The sequence below is a fragment of the Ictalurus punctatus genome, chromosome 28, assembly GCF_001660625.3.
Source record: "Ictalurus punctatus breed USDA103 chromosome 28, Coco_2.0, whole genome shotgun sequence".
Lineage (NCBI taxonomy): Eukaryota > Metazoa > Chordata > Actinopteri > Siluriformes > Ictaluridae > Ictalurus > Ictalurus punctatus.
In genome coordinates, this window is record NC_030443.2 from 1,569,255 (window position 1) to 1,587,739 (window position 18,485).

The 18,485-nt window shown below is 41.6% G+C and overlaps 3 protein-coding genes across 5 annotated transcripts in view; all 3 read right to left on the reverse strand.

The window, feature by feature from the left end:
* Positions 1–3,479, reverse strand: part of npas2 (neuronal PAS domain protein 2) — a 32,927-nt gene extending 29,448 nt beyond the window's left edge. For 2 of the 3 annotated variants that reach the window (XM_053676967.1, XM_053676966.1), the window contains exon 1: positions 3,135–3,479. The gene's annotated coding sequence lies outside the window, so the exon portion shown is untranslated. The remainder of the gene's footprint in view (positions 1–3,134) is intronic. The other variant, XM_053676963.1, reaches the window with a different exon arrangement.
* Positions 3,480–6,308: 2,829 nt separating this feature from the next.
* vma21 (vacuolar ATPase assembly factor VMA21) lies at positions 6,309–9,065 on the reverse strand. Its single transcript, XM_017459706.3, has 3 exons — positions 8,874–9,065; positions 8,057–8,166; positions 6,309–7,750 (listed from the first exon to the last, which is right to left on the reverse strand). The coding sequence occupies exons 1-3, from the start codon at positions 8,933–8,935 to the stop codon at positions 7,608–7,610; spliced, it is 315 nt and encodes a 104-aa protein (XP_017315195.1). The 5' UTR covers positions 8,936–9,065; the 3' UTR covers positions 6,309–7,607.
* Positions 9,066–9,645: 580 nt separating this feature from the next.
* mtnr1c (melatonin receptor 1C) lies at positions 9,646–17,086 on the reverse strand. The gene is made up of 2 exons (XM_017459703.3): positions 16,555–17,086; positions 9,646–12,729 (listed from the first exon to the last, which is right to left on the reverse strand). The coding sequence occupies exons 1-2, from the start codon at positions 16,736–16,738 to the stop codon at positions 11,855–11,857; spliced, it is 1,059 nt and encodes a 352-aa protein (XP_017315192.1). The 5' UTR covers positions 16,739–17,086; the 3' UTR covers positions 9,646–11,854.
* Between the last annotated feature and the right edge of the window lie 1,399 nt (positions 17,087–18,485).

Consider the following 18,485-nt stretch of genomic DNA (forward strand, 5'->3'; position numbering starts at 1 on the left):
GTTAGTCACAACTGTGGTGTGCTTTCTCATCTCTCCTGCAGCCTCTTATCTAACGACCCTGAAAACCGCTGACGCTAACAGGCTCGGTAAACGTTCCTTCAAAAATTGTTGTTTTTTTTTAAACTACTGCGCAAATGTAGGTCAAAATCAGACAGGTTTTGAGAAGTTTTTTCAGGGAAAGCTTAAACCGTTTGAAACACACATATATATCGAGGATCTTCCTGACAGGAAATGAGACAGACAGAAGAAAGAGATACAGACAGAGAGAGAATTCGAGGTCCATCGTCTGTGGACGTCCCTTAAAACAAGTCACAAGTCACGAATCGACTCTTTTGACTTGGATCTTTTAGGCGAACGCTGGGAGCCGAATCACTTTTCCTTTCGAGGAGAAGCTAAATAGATCTCGTGACGCTTTCACTGAAAAGGCGCCCCGTCTGCACGATTCTCTCCCGTTAATCACACACTACAGAAAAACTACGAAATCACAGCGTGGCTGTTACAAAGCGCTGACACTGGAGACTCCTTCCATAAATGTTGCATAAACACAGTTCTTATTACAGAAATCTGTGCAACATTTATATACGTGTTTTTTTTTAAAGTCTGTTACTATAGAAACCCTTTAAAAAACACACACACTTCCATTATAATATAGAACCGTATTACACGAGGGCAGATCTGGAAGTTCTGACAGTGTTTCACTGAACGTTATTTCCTTCCAGATCTGTGACATGTTTTCCAATAACATGACCTGTTTACTTCCTGCTTCGTCCTCTGTCGTATTATTTTTGTTTTAAAAATCCACTGGGTTAATGAACGTTAATGAAAAAACACGTGTCACTTATAATAATAATAATAATAATAATAATAATAATAATAATTATTATTATTATTATTATTATTATTATTATTATTATTACTAATTTCTTGTCTCTATGCCCAGAATTGAGTTCTCCTGCATGCTGTTGCAGATCTGTCCCCTGACAATCCACGGCACTTAAAGGGCCGGCGCACCTTTATCCACAAGAAGCAGGCTTAGGTTCATTTCTGCATGGCTGGTCACGCTGGCTGGCCTGTCTGCAATGGCCCAGTAACCCAGATTCAGACAAGCTGCATAACAGCAGCCTTACCTAACACACACACACACACACACACACACACACATATGCCGTTCATGAAATTAGTGAAATCAGCTGCTTTTTCTGCGTTCCTTTAAAGTCCTAGCCAAACAGGTCACATGATGTTTGGTCACTTTGGTCTCTTTTTTGTGCATCTGAACATCTGGGTTAAGCCGGACACAAACTAAGAAACAGGCGTTTTTTTTATCGAGACGATAAAAGAGCAGCAGCTCAAATGCGCTAACAGTTAACTATTCTTAGAATTTCCTTTCTATTTTTTTTAAATAATGTTGCATCACCCAGCGAACGCATGAAACGCTCCATGTTCAAGCAGTCGAAGTCATGAGAACATCTGGGAAACGTTTGAAAAAAAAAAAAAAGAAAGAAAAACAAAGAATCAGCTAGCCGATAATTAACGATTACAATTTAGCTAGCTAGTACGTAGGTAGCTGTGAAGTGTTTTATACCGATAACGTAAAGCGACAACGTCAGGAATATCAACCTCGCTCGTGTTGGTAAATCACAACGACAAAACGACCTTCGAATGAAATTACGGTTAGTATCGCGCGCCCGAGTGAAATTCTGTCGATTCAGACGCCGTGAGAGACGTCGTCGTTGCATGAAAACTCGTCAACGTTGGAGCGCTCACGTGGAGCGTTCTCATTAACACAGTGACCGCGTGAACGAATGTAGAAAATGATTCGTTCCTATCCAATCAGAGCGCAGTTCACGCCCCCGACTGAAACCGTGACCAATCAGGAAATAGGACATGGGAAAACTGCAGCTCAGTTTCTTAAAAGGATTAACCCGAAGGTTTTGTTTTTGTAGGAAATCGTTGGTTGTTGATTCGTTTTCTCTAAAATCAAATCTATATCGTCAACTGTAACTGTAAATGGATAAAAAAAAAAGTAGCTATAATGCGCATGAATCAATAAAAACAGCATGTTCTAAGCCAGTGGCTCTCAAAGTATATTTCATAAACATGTCGATTTTTCATCTAGTGTTTTGAAGCCATAGAGAACACATTACGAGTTGAGTTTGATGCTTGGACCCATAAATCTATGAAAACTTATTAGATCAAGTGGGTTTGATTTCCACCGCTGTAATGTTTTTTTTTTTATATATATATATATCACAGAATCACCTTGCTGTGCTTCAGGGGCCCCTGAGGGATCCACAGACCCCGCTTTCAGAACCAGTGTACTAGACTCTAACAGTGACGTAACCTGGTCGTTAGCATTCATATCACGCTAAGAGGTTTGAAGGGAGTTTAATGTGTTATGTATGGCATGACCCCGCGCCCCAGCACGCGCTCGGCTTGAAATCAGGGGCATGACGTCACAGCACCGGCTCAATACAAGTCCCAGTCATGTGTTGTGTAACCGGCAACGGGGTTTTTTTTCTTTTTCTTTTTTTTTTCCTGCAGCGACGCTTTTCATTACAAACTTTCAAACTATTTAGGTCACTCACAGGGAACAGAAATATCAACATGGCGTCCTGTTTAGTCGCGAGAACACAGGGCTGATGTGGTGTCAGGGCAAAAGTGTGCTAAATCAGTGTGTCAACGCTGGTCGCCATGGTTACAGGCGGACTTTAGGTGGCGTACTCCTTTGACATAATATCAGGTACTGGATTGAGGCTAGGACTTGAGTGGTTTGGGACGGAACCCTCGAAAAAGTAGCTTCACAACAAACAAACAAACAAACAACACTGTTAAAGCAACTAATAATTATACAACAGCGCGCGTGCTGTGATTTTAAACGTCAACTTTTGTTCCCAAAGAAAGTTTTCGAAATAAAATCCAAAAAAAAAAAAAAGCCATAAAGCAACACACACACACACACACACACACACACACAGAGAGAGAGAGAGAGAGAGAGAGAGAGAGAGAGAGAGAGAGATGTTTTTCCGTGCACGTGAAAGCCCGGTCCCGGTCGCGCACGCGATGACAGCTTTTCCTTCGCAATCTACGTACAGACAGCGCGCGCACTGACAACAACACACCCCGTGGATACTCACCGGAGCGCGAGACGCACACACTGACACACACCGAAGCTTCTCAGCGTCTGACCCGTTTCACTCGCGAGCGCCAAGTTACATAACCGGCACCGTTTCTGCGCGCGACTTGGCGTTACTTCACTTCCAAGGTTGACTTTTTTTTTTTCTTTGACTTTTTTTTTTCTTCACCCCAGCGCGTGCCTGTCGTCACGCGTAAATAAATAAATAAATAAATAGAAATACGCGGAGCGTGAGGGAGTGGACAAGAAGTCCCGATTCACCGGTACAGAAGTCACAAGGCGGGAGCGCGCACCACTGGTCACGCGCACACGCTGGATATCTCTCTCTCTCTCTCTCTCTCTCTCTCTCTCTCTCTCTCTCTCTCATGTCATCGGCTGAGAATGGCGGACAGCGTCACTGGCTGGAAACCAGGAGCACAAGCCAAGAGTGCCGTTATCGCGTCACACAAGTCACGAGCGCAACAGGTTCACTGTAAATACGTTTAAAAATATGAATAATATCAATAACAACATCAATCACAATCGTCTCTCAGAGCATCGGAAACTTTTTTTTTTGCTGTTTGAGAAAAGCATTATTTTGCTAACGAGCTCTAGAGTCCTCCTAAACTAACTTTATTTATAATAAACAAAACTGGTTTTAGAATTCATTTGAGTAAGTCTGGGGGGAGAAAACAGAGGAGGTGGGGCTAAAAACCTTGTTAAAATCCTATTGATTGACCCTAATGTGACAGAACAGTGTTATTGCATCACAAAATAAGAACCAATCAGGTTCCAATATGCAAATAAAAGCACAGCAGGGTGAGGGGGCGGGGAATGCGGCTGGGGGCGTTAATAAAGTTGCACAATAATAGGATCTTCTTGAAGAATGTAAAAAAAAAAATGTGCTAACGGTTTCAACATTTAAATTTTTTCAGGACATACATTAGCCCCTAGTTGGAGCAGAGCCGGTTAGCCCAGCCCCTCTTACTTAAAAGGCAACATCGATGACATAGTCAGAGGAAGAGTTTTTTCATCTGTGAGTGTGGATTAACAACAGTGTAACGAAAACAGTATTCGCATTTTATTGTGCTGGTTTAGCCACACCCACCGTTGTTACATCACTGACATCATTGCATGTTCACAATCTTCTAAATCAGCACAGATCAGTGTGTGTGTGTGTGTGTGTGTGTGTGTGTGTGTGTAAAGCCACGTAATCCAGATTAGCCCCTGCTAATAGAGAACGCTGCGCTGGTCTGTCCTCTCTCTGGACACACTGCTGTCAAGGCTGAGAGAGAGAAGCCGGTCTCCATGGCGACGGTCGCTAGCCAGTGAATCACCCAAGGTTACCGTGCGACGATCAAAATACAGGAAATGGATGTTTTCAAATTGAGGAAGTGGTACTGAACAGTAGAACATTAATCAGCAAACCCCCCCCCCCCCCCCCCCCCATACACACACACACACACACACACACACACACACACACACACTGTATTTATTTTTAGCTCTCCTGTCATTTGGACATGTTGTGGATGGCTGGATGTTATGTGTTACATCGTTTAGGCAGTAAGTTATAAGAAGATAAAACTTCTGGTACATTCTATATCAGATTATTGACACATACTATAGCATCTCAGAACATTCTGGATTTTGTTCACACTGGAAAAAAAAACAACCTGTATATGAGTTATTCTATATTTTATTATTCATGCTGTTCCATTTGTTATTTCTTTTTGATTCCAATTCCGAACCGGAATCTTTTTTTTAATCAGCTTTCAATTCAGATTCAGATTCAGATTTGCTGTTTTGATTCCGGATTCAGACTGAATCACCTTCCAGTTCTTGTTCTGATGACCTCAGGTGTGTTACGTGTGTTAATAATACTCAGTGGTGTCTGGAGTGTGTATTGCAAACCTCTGTCTCCATAACGAACCACCGAAACTGTTTTACACAAACTGGAAACGGTTTCTTTATGCGGATGAGGTTATGCTTAGTGTGTGTGTGTGTGTGTGTGTGTGTGTGGTCCTCCTGACCTCTTCATGGTGATGTATATTTGGACTGCAATGACAGAACACACAAAACGGAGGAAATGAGAGTGAAGATGCATTACACAACGTCCACTTATTTGTGTGTGTTGGGGTGAGTCGTTCAAAGGAAAGAAAGGTTTAGGCTGTTTCAGGAGCACGCCCTAACGTTTGGTGCTTATACACAAACGGACACGCACAACTCTTGCGCAGTGAAAAAGTCTGAAAGATAAGATGTGCTTAATAAGTTTTTATGAAACGTTGTTTTTGGATTTTTTCAGCTACGCACCCCTTGTTTTAGCGCTAGTAGTTGTGCCTGTGGCGTGTGGAACGTGCCGTACATTTGGAGATGCTTTTCTGCTCAGCACGGTTGCACAGAGCGGTTATTCGGATCAGCGTAGCCTCCCTGTCAGCTCTGGACGTTCTCCGTTCCCGTCCACAGAACTGCTGCTGGTGGGATGTTTTCGGTTCGACGTGAAGCGCTTGTTCTGTATCTGTGAGAGTTTTATGCACTGCTCCGCCGACACGTGATTGGATGTTTGCATGAAAGAGCAGGGAGACGGGTGTTCCTATTACAGAGGCCAAACTCCTGGAAGAAAGTGATTTGGCGCTATAACTGTTTTGGGTTTTTTTAGGAGAAGAAATAAGGGGAGCTGAGCTCTGGTCTCCTTTAACCCTGGTCTGTTTGAGACACAGGAGGAATCCCGAGTGTGTGTGTGTGTGTGTTGTAGACGCTGAGGTGATGTGGAGGGAATGCAGTCGCCCACAGGAGAGGACAGGACACCAGGAACACGCCGGAATTCCGACCCTCAGACGCGCGCTCAGAATTTCCACACTGACGAGTGTTTCCTCTTTTTTTTTTTTTTTGTAAACTTTTCCCTCTCCTACGTTTCCATCAGCATGCTTTTCTTCTCTCGGTTCTCCTCCACACACGTTCACCGTTTTCCAAAATATCTCATCGGCTGAACGTACACTGGAATTAAATACGGAATACGGAGCAGCAGAGGCTCTGCGGATAAGCTGTTGGGCTACTGATGGGAGGGTCTTGGGTTCTAACCTCAGTAAGCCGTTTGGATAAGAACGTCTACCAAACGCCTCAAATGTAAACGTAAGTGAAGAGTTTTGATAATTAAATTGTTTGAGGAAAAAAAAAAATATTCAAATACAAAAGATCTCGAAACGGTTTTTATTACAGCTGCATGTAGATTTTTTTTCCCTTTAAACGAAAAATGTTTCGATTAAATACATTTATTTATTTAAATCGGCGAGTTGATTTCCTCGAGGACGGACGTTTAATCTACAGAGATCCTGAAGGGACGTTCGCAAAAATAAATAAATAAATAGGCAGGTCAGGGTTAGTTTGTGTGCGCAGGAGAGAATTTTCCGTTTTCACGCGGTGTATACGTCACGTGTGACGTATCGTTATCGTGTGCGCGTTACTTACTCGTTGTGTTGCTTTCTCGTTTCCTTAGAAGAAAAATGACCACGTGCGAATTTCTGTTTCAAGGCTTAAATTTATTTATTTTCGAAAAGGTCCCTTCTGGAGCTCCATAAGCATCATATAAAACATTGGCTATTAGTTAATTGATAATAACGATAAGAATAATTTAACAGCGTACACCACGTTATAACCGTGGCGTTCAGCACGGGTCTAAAACACGTGAAAAATCGAACTCGCTGCACAGGAGGAGGAGAAAAAGCCGAAACTCGACACGTGAAACGGGATTTAACGAGCTCGGTGAAGATGACGCTTTTAAGCGCTAGTTCAAAAGCATTACAGGTGAGAACATCTGGTTTCAGAGTCGGGGTGTGTGTGTGTGTGTGTGTGTGTGTGTGTGATGCTACGTGGAGATCCGTCCCTGTCTAGTTTTAATCAATGTCTCGACTCTAAACAACAATGTCCTGTGTATACACACGAGAAGCTGTGCGTTCTGAGACAGCAATAAACAGGTCACGTTGGATTGTTTTTCCTTTCTCGTTCCACGAGGTTCCTGAACTTACACTCTTAAAAAGTTTCTTGGGTTGTTCCTCTGGGAAAAACCTTAAAAGCGTTCAACAGTGGGTTCTTATTGGAGCTCGTAATTATCCAAAGAACCAAGAATGTCTGAGGATTCTTTAAAGGTTCACGTGATAATTACGGGTTCTCCGCCTCCTTCGTGAGGAGGAAACGCCGTGTTGTACAGTTTTACACAGAACATCAAAGCTTTCCCCAGAGGAACCTGTTAAACCTCCTACATTTTCCACAACACACTATACACACACACTCCTCAGGCTTCATAGTGACCTCCGACCTCTGATCTTGTAGGTACACGTGCATGTATACATGTGTTTTCGCGGCATCAGAAGTCTCCTGCGTGTTTCACTCCCCTCCCTCTCTCTCGTTTTTTCTAACAGAATCAAAAATCTAGTTTCTCTCTCATTCTCTCTCTCTACCTCTCCTAATCCTCTTTTTTCCCCTTCTTTCCTATCTCTCAGTCCTGCTTTCCTTCCCTCGACTGCCGCGGTCCTTCATTCCAGGCCACGTAAACGAAGAGCGCCAGGACCACGTGCACGGCTACGACGGCCAAGATGGCGGCGTAGAAGTAGCTGTCGTTGCTGGAGTAACCCAGAGATTCTGAGGAAGGAGAGAGGGGGAGAGAGAGAGAGAGAGAGAGAGAGAGAGAGAGAGAGAGTCACTCAGGGAAAGGGTTAAATCGCAGAACTGGCTTGTTTCTACAGTAAAAGCTCCACGAAACAGATTTAAAAGAACCATCAGTGATACGGTGAGGGTTTTCTCTCAGGACGCGCTGTAACGTTTACAGAAGGAGTCTCCAGTGTCAGGGTTGAGGTGTAAATTTTTGCAAAGCCTTCAGGACAGAGTTGTTGTTGTTTATTTTTTCTTTCTTTCATAGTAAAGCGACACGAAGAAGCGCAAACGAACCTTCGAACAAATACTTTTTGGAGGCGAAGTAGAGTCCGATGGGGAGAGTGATCATCAGGATGGTGAAAAACAGCAACGTCTTCAGTACGGCTACTAACGATCCATCGCTCCTGGTGAACAGAGAGAGAGAGAGAGAGAGAGAGAGAGAGAGAGAGAGAGAGAAATATATGAACATGTAGAGAAAGAAAGAAAGAAACTGGCAATAAATTATAAATAATCTGACTGGTTCATGAACATGAACACGGTGAGCTTTTCTTTTAGAAATACCAATCCCGATTAATCCTTAAAGCAAGAGGTTTAGCAGCAGAGTCTCAGGATGTGATCATAAGAGTACTTATTTATTTAAATATAAAATATATTTTAAATATAAAACAACACAGAATGTATTAGGTACTGCTGAAAAGTATCTTAAAGCTGGTTATTAAAGAAATTTAGGTCTATTTTATAGAATGTGCTCTTTTTCCAAAGAGTTTCTGTAAGTGTTATTTAAAGCATAACTTTATTTAATGCACTAAGATTTAATTTTTTAGGAATTCGTTAAAGGCACGTGCATGAAAAGCAGTGCAGTTCCTCTCTGGATTCTCCCAGATTGTTCAATAAACGCCTCTTCTTCCTCTTCCTCTTCTTCTTCTATACATTCTCTCTAAATACAACACAATATATGTCTCTAAAAAGGACTAAATAGTTTTCTTTCCTTCCACTGAAACATCTCGTTGGTGTTTATTCCCGTCACAAACCGCTGTTTATTTCACTGAGCTGCTGCTAAGGTGCTAAGCTACGATTCCACCGTCATTCAAAGCATTAAAATTAAATTTACCCTCTGTTGTCTGTCACGGGTCCGGACCCCGAGCTGAGAGACGCTTTGTCGTAGCTTTGCATCTTCGCCTTGCAGAATAAATAAATCTTTATATATATATTATTTTAAAAACGTAATTAATGTAATGCGTAAACAAACACAATTGTGCTCCGTGGCTCTGCTAGTGAACTGAGGAGATTTACTTCCGGGTGTGGTGTAGTCACATGACTCCCGTCGTGTAGGTGCACGCGTGGTCACGTGTAGGTGCTATTATTATACGCCACCGGTAGGGGGAGACAGAGGCGGCGTGTTAATGTACATACTGCACGAAAAAGACAAAAATGGAGAAAAAAACGAAAGAAATGGGGAAAGAAAGAAAGACAAAAATGGATAAAGAAAGACAAAAGTGGAGAAAGAAAGGAAAGAAAGACAGACAGAGAAAGTAAGAAAGAATCACAAAGATGGAGAAAGAAAGAATAAAAGAAATAAAGACAGAATGCATTTCACCATGTATACTGATGATGTCACTATCACTACTGTAGTAATCGTTTACTAGGGATTAGTAGACGTGGAATTGTACGTGGCGAACGCACTGAAACGTCACAGTACAGTTATACTAAATATAAGCATGTAACTCGACCAATCAGATTATTGGACTGGACGTAACTATTGGATAAACAGAAATAAATGTTCCCTATAGCAGTAAGATTCAGAACAGTCAGCTATACAGGACTCGTACTATACACAGTGTGTAAACTTCATGCTTCCACGCGATACGATATTACTTCTACTCTTATGGCGACGATGCGACTGACTTTGCTACGGTACAATGCGATTTCGATATGTGACCAACTTTGATGATGTTGTAGAGAAAGTATCAGACTTGTGTGCAAATCACTGTTCTAGCATATTAAATTTATTATTTCAAAATGTTAATCACTGAAGTTGATATTACAAACACTATAAAATATTAATTCATAATAATTAAAAAGTGTCTAGTTTGACATGTTTTCCTCACAGGAGCAACAGTCTTGAGAGAATCAGTCTAGAACCTCTTTGGTTACTGAGTAAATCCATATTTCTTGGCCAAGACTCCAAAGCCTCTGAGATATTTTGGAAAAGTTTTCTTTTTATCGCAATCGAATAATCCAAACTTCCCCTGAAGCCAGAAGATCAAAATTAAACTCTGTCTCTCGAATGTGGCTTGAGGAACAGCAGCTTCACATGACCCAAACTGTTTGTTAGCGTTAGCATTATCGAGCGTTAGCATCAGTTACTGAGGGAACACTGCTGCATGAAACTCACACTAGCCACAAGGATGCTGCTGAGCATTCATAAGATATATTTAAATATAACAGTACGTTAGGAACTTATCTTTCCCAACATTTGCTCGATTACTAGCTAGCTACCGAATGCTGTGCCAGTGACCGAAGCTAACCATAGGACACATCTGAGAAAAGTTAGCGTACATGTACCAAAAGGCGCTGGTTGGAAAAAGAAAAATAATAAATGGTGGAGTGTTTTCACCCTCAAGGACTGAGATTGGAGAAACATGGTTCACTGAAAGAAAACATGCAGCGATCCAGGAAATCTGATCAGAAAAGAAGATAAGAAGCAGATTGTAGCAAATCATCATGTTGTGCCAAAGTTAGCAAGAGCTGGAAAAATACCTTCTGACATTCTTGAGTCTTGTACTGTAGTTCAGCTTCTTTTTCAACTTCACTGCATCTGGATTAGCATTAGTTTAGTGTAAACTCTGGTCCTTAAAGACTATGATGATACAATTAGCCCAGATATTTGGGTTGTTTTGTATGCTAACACATTGGCATACATGTGTGTTTTTAACATTAAGAGAGAGAGAGAGAGAGAGAGAAAGAGAGAGAGAGAGAGAATATTTTATTAATTCCCACACAGAGAAATTTTGGTGTCACTACAGCAGCAAGACAGGTAAAGAAAATAGAGAGAGTAACATGTGACTGGAGGCTTTGTAGTTGCTTTTTTGCCGGGGGTTGAATTGGGACTTTAGTAATAGTTCCTGAGATCTTACTATCAGTGCCCAACAAACGTCCTCAAAATGTCACCAATTTTATACCAAAAGTCCTCCATTTTGCATACTGTCGTGCCTTTGACATCTAGCTCCACCCCCCCCCCGGAGGTGAACCAGTGCTAGCCTATTAGGTTTGATTAATATGTAATCCTGGTTATGCTAAATTTAACTTCTCCAATATTCATAAAGGTGTGCAGTCAAACTCATCCCCTCAGTGACATTCAGTCCCACATCCACAGGTGATCCTCCACCAGTGGTTTGCTTTAATGCTGGATTTGGTGTTATTCTTGTTGTTCTTGTTGTTGTTTTGTTTGTTTAATTATTGGTCGGTTGTATTTTTTCGGTTGGTTGGTTGGTTAATTGATTGATGTTTTTTTTTATTATTATTGCTTTTATAGACCAAGGTGTTGCATCAGGAGCTACTGGAGAACACGGCTCATGGAGAACCCAGGATCCACTGTAATGTACGCAGCTTTTTAGTTGTCATTTACGTGATGTCATTTACTAGCATGTCTAGACATGTGCTAGTTTATTTGGTTTGCTTGGATTGAAAATGTAAACCTGCAGTCTCCACTTGGAGACTTTAGAGACACCAGGGTCTGTGGTCCTACTTCAAGCACATGTCAAACTCAACCGTTTTGCATACTGTTGTGCAGGTTATCCCTTCTCCTCAAAAGATAGGCGTCCACCAGATTGTAATTAAAGTCCATAGTTGCAGTCTTTAAAGACACTTAGGTCTGTCATCATTAAACGTCCCCCAAAATCTTTACCCATTGTGTGCAGTCAAGCCCTTCCTTTTATTATCCAGCAGGTTGTTATTGGAACAGGTGATTGCTTAGATGGAGATATAAACTTGAAGTCTATAGTCTTTCACGACCTCTGTTTCTGTCGTCTTTAAACGTCCACCAAATACTTGCTAATAACAGCTTCACCCCTTTTCAAACAAGGTGAGCGATTAAGCTCCACCCTCCTGCAGGTGAGCCTCCACCAGCAAGTTGTTGGTCACGGCAGGGGATTGCTTGCTTCTAATGGCCTCAGTGTTGCACCGGGAGTTTTCAGGGAACAGAGCTCGGCGTGTGCAAAGTGAGAGGAGGATCTGCTTGTACTCGTGGCGGAAGTTCCGGTTAAGGAGGCCATAGACGGCTGCGTTCAGGCAGCTGTTGAAGTACGCCAGGAAGTAGCTGGCCACGAAGAGCCACTCGGGTACCTTTGGTGCCACATTGACTGGGTCCAGCGCCACAGCCAAGCCAATGAAGTTCAGCGGCGCCCAACACATAGCGAAAAGCACAAACACCACAAACATGGTTAGAAAGTGGCGCAGGTCAGCGGAACGTGCCCAAGGTCTGGGCCGCACACGACCTTTGACCCTGACCACCAGCATCCAGATACGCAAGTAACAGAAAGACACGACAGCTAGTGGGATCAGGAAGTGGACCAGCACCACACACGACGTGTATAGAGAGCTAACGGTCTGCGTAAACGTGCAGGAGAAGACCCGTGGGTCGTAGGTCAGCGAACCAAGCAGGAAGTTGGGCAGCGTTGCGACGACACTGAGGAGCCACGTAAGACAAACACACAGACAAGTGTTTCGACGTGTGTACCAATGCTCGTAGTCCAGCGTGTGGCAGATGTAGCAGTAGCGATTGATGGCAATGGCTGTGATGTTGAAGACAGATCCGATGACACCAAGGCCCAGAACAAAGCCACTCAGCTGGCACTGCACTGCATCCAGCGTCCAACCGCCGTGGAAGATAGCCAGCAGGGCCAGGGGGTACGGGTACAGCGCCACCACCAGGTCAGCCACAGAAAGGCTCACCACAAAGAGATTACCTGACAGAAAATAGGGAGAAAAACAAATATTAAGGTCGGCATGTTTCATGTAGAAACATTCAATGTTGTCAAAGCATTCAAGCAATAAAAAGGAAATAAAGGAGAAATCTCAATTTCTTTCCTCTTTCTCCATCTTTGGTGAAGAATCATCACACTTCAGGGCATGTTTCCTTGTAAAATGTCTGCAAATACTGTAGCTAGGGATATTATCTCTAAGAGATATTAATTAATAATAGCTGATTAGTTAACTCCACTCAGATGAATGCTGAGGTGTTAGATGAACAACCAAGGGTTTCTGTTTCACAGAAGGTTCTGAAGAAACCCTTTTCAGTGAGCCACTGTTTACTAAAGATGAATGAATAAATGTTTTCATGTGAATTTCCAAATTTATCATTTAATCAAATATTTAAATACTATTTAAAAACATGGGGTTTTTGGTAATAACCCTGCTAATACAATAATAATAATAGTCCCTGTGTTCGCCATGACCTTGGTGCCAGCAGCTTCCTGATCAGATGCTGTTATCTAGAAAAAGCATGCTGTGGTTTTTTTTTTTTTTTGGGGGGGGCCACAGGGTTCCGAGTTGATGCGTGTACAAAAACGAGTACTGTTGTCTCTCTTTGACTGCTCCGGGGAATGGGGATGATCGATGAGAAAACAGAGTCGGCTTTATTGTTTAATAATCACGCTCTCAATCTCAATGACAAGCACCAAGACAAGCCAAGAGAGGACAAGAGATAGAGAGAGAGAGAGAGAGACACACACACAGAGGACGACAGAAAGGTTTGGTGTAAGATTTGATGTAGTCTGTGAGTTCGTGAGGGTTTATAAGTTGTTCTCGTCAGTGAACGCTGCTTTCAGATAGCCGTCCTGGAACATTGTGCCTATTGGGAAAAGTAGAGGTACAAATGAACAAACACACTGCTGTCCTACTCACTAGTCTCAGGAAATCTCACGATAAACAAACACACCGAGGTCGAATATCTAACATACCAGCAGTAAAAGAAGTGAATGGTTCTTTTTGTTATTTATTTCACATCTATATCTATACACCCACCTGTTTCAGAATTCGTGTCAACGGTAAGGTCTTTGATATGATATCTTTTGATATACCACACAATCTACAGTATGGAAATGCTTTACAGTGTAGCACTTATGGCGCACAGATAATCCCGCCATCTTGTGGACCTGAAGACTTCATAAACTTCTTGACGTACGAGCGCTCCAGTGCTGTAGTTGGAGCTATTAAAATGTCCCGACGATTTCCACAACTATACAGGAAGACGGTTGCCGCTCTAGCTTGAGTAACGACCGGTCCCAGGCTGGATCACGTAGCATGTTCGGCCATGGCACAGCTAGCCTCCACAGAGCATCCGTCTGCTCCGAGACGACATCGTAAACGTCACGTTTGTAGAAATCGGTTGAATGTTCTTTCCACATGAAGTATGCCAATACTTTAAGGTGCACCTTTGTTAATGAACGTGACCTTTCTATGTCCCGTGAGCACCGTATATGACTGCCATCATGAAAGTAAATTCTTTTTATTTGTTGGCTCTCTGACAGTTTTGAAGAGAGCAGTCAGCTCATTAGATGGACTTTCCCAAACCAAACTGTCTTACATCAAACCCTGGAGTCTGGCAGGACAGTGTTCTAGCCCAAACTGAGCACAAAACCACTTCGCAAAAGACCCAGCAGCTACGGACGCTGTGTCTCACGTCTGGCTACACAATAACACTGAATGAAAGGGAGATCTTTTATATTTGGAAGTGCTTTGGGGTACATCTGAACGCCACGCCATGAAAGAAAAGCTGCGAGGCTGTACGAGAATGTGCCACGCAAAACGCTGTCTCCGACCATCGGCTTTTTAAATGCATGACGGATTTAGACGCATTGTGTTTTCGTCCAATCTAGCACCTACTGTTTTGTACTCTTATCTTCTTCTTCATGAGCTCAGATGTCCACCTGTGAGATCAATGGGCATCTGTACAAGCTACGGCCAATTTATCAGACTTACCAGGCTAATTGTTAGTGCTTAGCTGAGACTAATCAATACAATACAGTATACAGTAGATGAGTAAGATCAGACAGACTGTAGATGAATTAAACCCAACCCAACTGGGTGAGGCGGCCATGTTTGATTGATCACTGTCGCCTAGTCACATGCTGTCAGGATCTTTATAGTTACATTCAAAACATCATGTTTATCAGCTCTGTTACTTCGTTTCGTTCCGGGTCCACCCCCCAACGTTGTACTACACTATACAACACTACACTAAACTATACAATAATATAGTATGCCACATTATGGAATACTAACAACCCTTCATTATGTAACTTGAAGGACTTATTAAAGGACTCTCCAAGAACACGTTTCTCCTAAGATTTAACCAAGAGGCAAAACAATGTAGCTACATATTAACCACCTGGCAGGTTCCACCTACCGAGGAGAAATTCCTAAGCAATCATTTGCACACTTACACAGTTAATACATAGACGCCTTTTTGCTTTTAAATGGTTCATTACGGCCTTAATTGGAAAATTATGGGTTCTACCTTGAGCCCTTTCTTACAGAACATCACTTTTAGGGTTCGAATGGATTCAGAGCGTGAGTGAAACATGATATTCTGACGTGTTCACAATAACAGCATCATGCTGGTGGAATTTTGTGGTATATTGTGTAAATAATAATGGGAACATACTTAATACCCCTCCAACCCCCCCCCCACACACACACACACACACATATGTCATAGCTGCTATATAGTGCATTATGACCTTGACATATGATGAGCTTTAGATATGTAATGCAGTACTGTTTAAAGGTTTTTTAAAGTCCACTAACCCAGAACTGCGAACACCCGTCCGTCTGGTCTCACAGCCGCGTCTAATCTAATCTGACATCTAATGCTTTTCAAATGTGTAGCTGTTAAAAGAACAGTGCATCTAAAGATCTAATAAATAAAACTCGTTACCACAGATCGAGTCAGATCAGCCAAGTTCGGTGTCCGACGTTTGACTTTATAGTGTTGCGCAGGAGCGGTGACTGTAACGCTCAACGAGACGTACCAAGAGTCTGTTTCCCATTTCCTTTTTTTTTTTTTTTTTTTTTTAATCGTTCAGTTTGAACTTGCTCTTGTCGCACAGCAATGTTTGGACGGGATTAGTTTTACACGACGAGCTGAGATCATGTCATTGTTACCGGCGTATCTCTGGAATATTCTGCCATCAGAATCCGTTCGTGCTTTTTTTTCCCCCACATCTTTCCAGACTTGTCTGGAAAGATTACACCGTATCTTACCTGATACAAAATGACCAGTAGAAATAACCCTAGGGTTAGTCAAATGAAAACCTTAAAAGTGCGACATATATTAGACTTTAATCAAAGTTTCTTTTTCAAGAAGAACTAAGCACTAGGATGGTTTTGGTACAGATTCCGGTGTGTGTGTGTGCGTGTGTGTGTGTGTATATATATATATATATATATATATATATATATATATATATATATATATATATATATCCTTGCATTCCTGTTTCGTACTCAGTCTTCAAGTGCTTACTGATGCTGATGAAAGTTAAAGTGCAGAAGTAGCCTTCAGAAGCATAGAGAACTTCACACACACACACACACACACACACACACACCACACACTTCTTCTTGCAAATATGAAGACTGCATGTGTAAATTTCATTGTAGAGTAATAACTCCAGCAGTGTAGTTTAGATGTTAGGAGTTAGCTCGTGCCTGGAGAGAATGAAATCTCTGAAAGCTGTTGTTTCATACAGATATCACAGTGTGTGCTGCATAACGCGTTCTCTCTCTACCTGCGTTCCTGAGTTTCTTGTTGCGGTAGACGGACAGAATGACCAGCACGTTTCCCAGCACATCAGCCACGATGGTGAAGATGAGGATGGCGGCCAGAGCTGCGGTTACAGCGCGTGAGTCCGGTCCTGTGTCTGGCAGCGAGGACGCGCACCACGCGCAGCTCAGGTTCACCACCAGCGCCATGCTTCCGCGCGCACTACCGCGCTCGCTTACTAATGAGTAAGGGGTGGCCAAAGCGTCCTGATGTTTTTAATACAGACTATTTAGTACGCGAGTGCGCTTTATTTCTGGGATTCCCCAAATCCCTGCGTACTATATCCTACATAGTCTGCCGCGCGCTTTGGGAACGTCGCCATGGCGACTTGTGAGTACCAGCAGAGGTGATGACGTAATTATCCACTGCCCTACTGATTAGTTATGCCAGCATTAAGAGTACAATTAGGATTTAGAGAGGCAATAAAAGAGCGAGATTATAATAATATAAGAGTATGATGTTGTTGATGAAGAACTCTCAAAGTAAAATAGTTCCAGTGGAGGAGTTGATCATGTTCATTATGGTCATTACAGCTATTTAATAGTCCGAGTTGTTTTTTTTTTGTTTTGTTTGTTTGTTTTAAATAAAATCTTCTACAAGAGTCTAAAAGTCTCTGATATAGTACTTAGCTCTGGTTTTTATAGTTTTCATGATCTGTGATAGCTACTTGGGTAATCTGTAAAGTTTCTGTGCTTCAAGTTGCATGTAACAAGAAAGCAGTGATGTACATCTCATGATAATAATAATAACAATAATAATAATAATAATAATAATAATAATAATAATAATAAAAAGCTCATTCGGATGTGAGGAGGTTTCCATTAAAATTAAACTATACTATTTTTTATCATAAATGCAACACAGTGGATCCTACATTTGTAGATACTCTATATGTCATTCAATGTACGCCTAATTATTCATTAAAAACATATTCCATATTCTCATTCTTGTATGATGGTATTCTTGTTATTTCATAAAGTCCTCGCCATTTAATCAGTCATCAGGAAAGGTTCGAATGACAATAATAGTCCAGAAGCCCCTCGTGTGACTTTGGTGGCTGAAAAGAAGAAAAAAAACACCAAACAGACAGATGTGGTGTTTTCCAAGGATGAGGTCCTGTAGACGATGGAGAAAAGTTTAGAAAAGCTGAGGGAAAATAAAGAGCTTACAGCACAGAGACCAGAGCAATAAGGCCATCAGGGCAATTCTTCCCAAACTGTTTTTTTCTCTCAGCTGAACCCATTCAACCCTTCAATGATTTGCCTCCATTGAGATTTATTCAGGCTAATATCAAGTAAAAGGTTTGTAATAAAAGGGCTAACCAGGTTTGACTGAGGGAAATATTTCCATAGATGGAAATGGAAAGGTCCAAAGGCTCTGCTTCTGACTGCAATAAAAAGGTGATGGCATGTAATGATTGCATCGGCTTATCATTTTTTTTAGCCTAAGAGTATATGCATACAATTCTGCTCCCCAGATTCCTGACTCCAAACCTGCAAAGGCTGGTAAAGGAAGAAAAAAGAGAAAGAAGATTTGAAAAACACTAAATTATCACCAGGAAGGGATGAAGGCACATTTTTTGACCTGGAATTGAATGTCAAAAGTGACAATATGAACAGTGATGAGGTTGAGTTTAATTTTTACTGTTATCACACCATGATCACTCTGATTTTCTTCTTAATTGTTTATTTTTAATTAATTAATTAATTCTGGTGTGTAAAGTTAAAACAAAAAAAGCTAGCTACGATTAACGGTAGTTATATATGGTATAACTACCATTTATCTAATATCTATTATTAGAATCATTTATAAATAACACTGTGTTATTATTATTATTATTGTTATTATTATTATTATTATTATTATTGCTGTTGTTGTTGATATTATTAGTTAGTT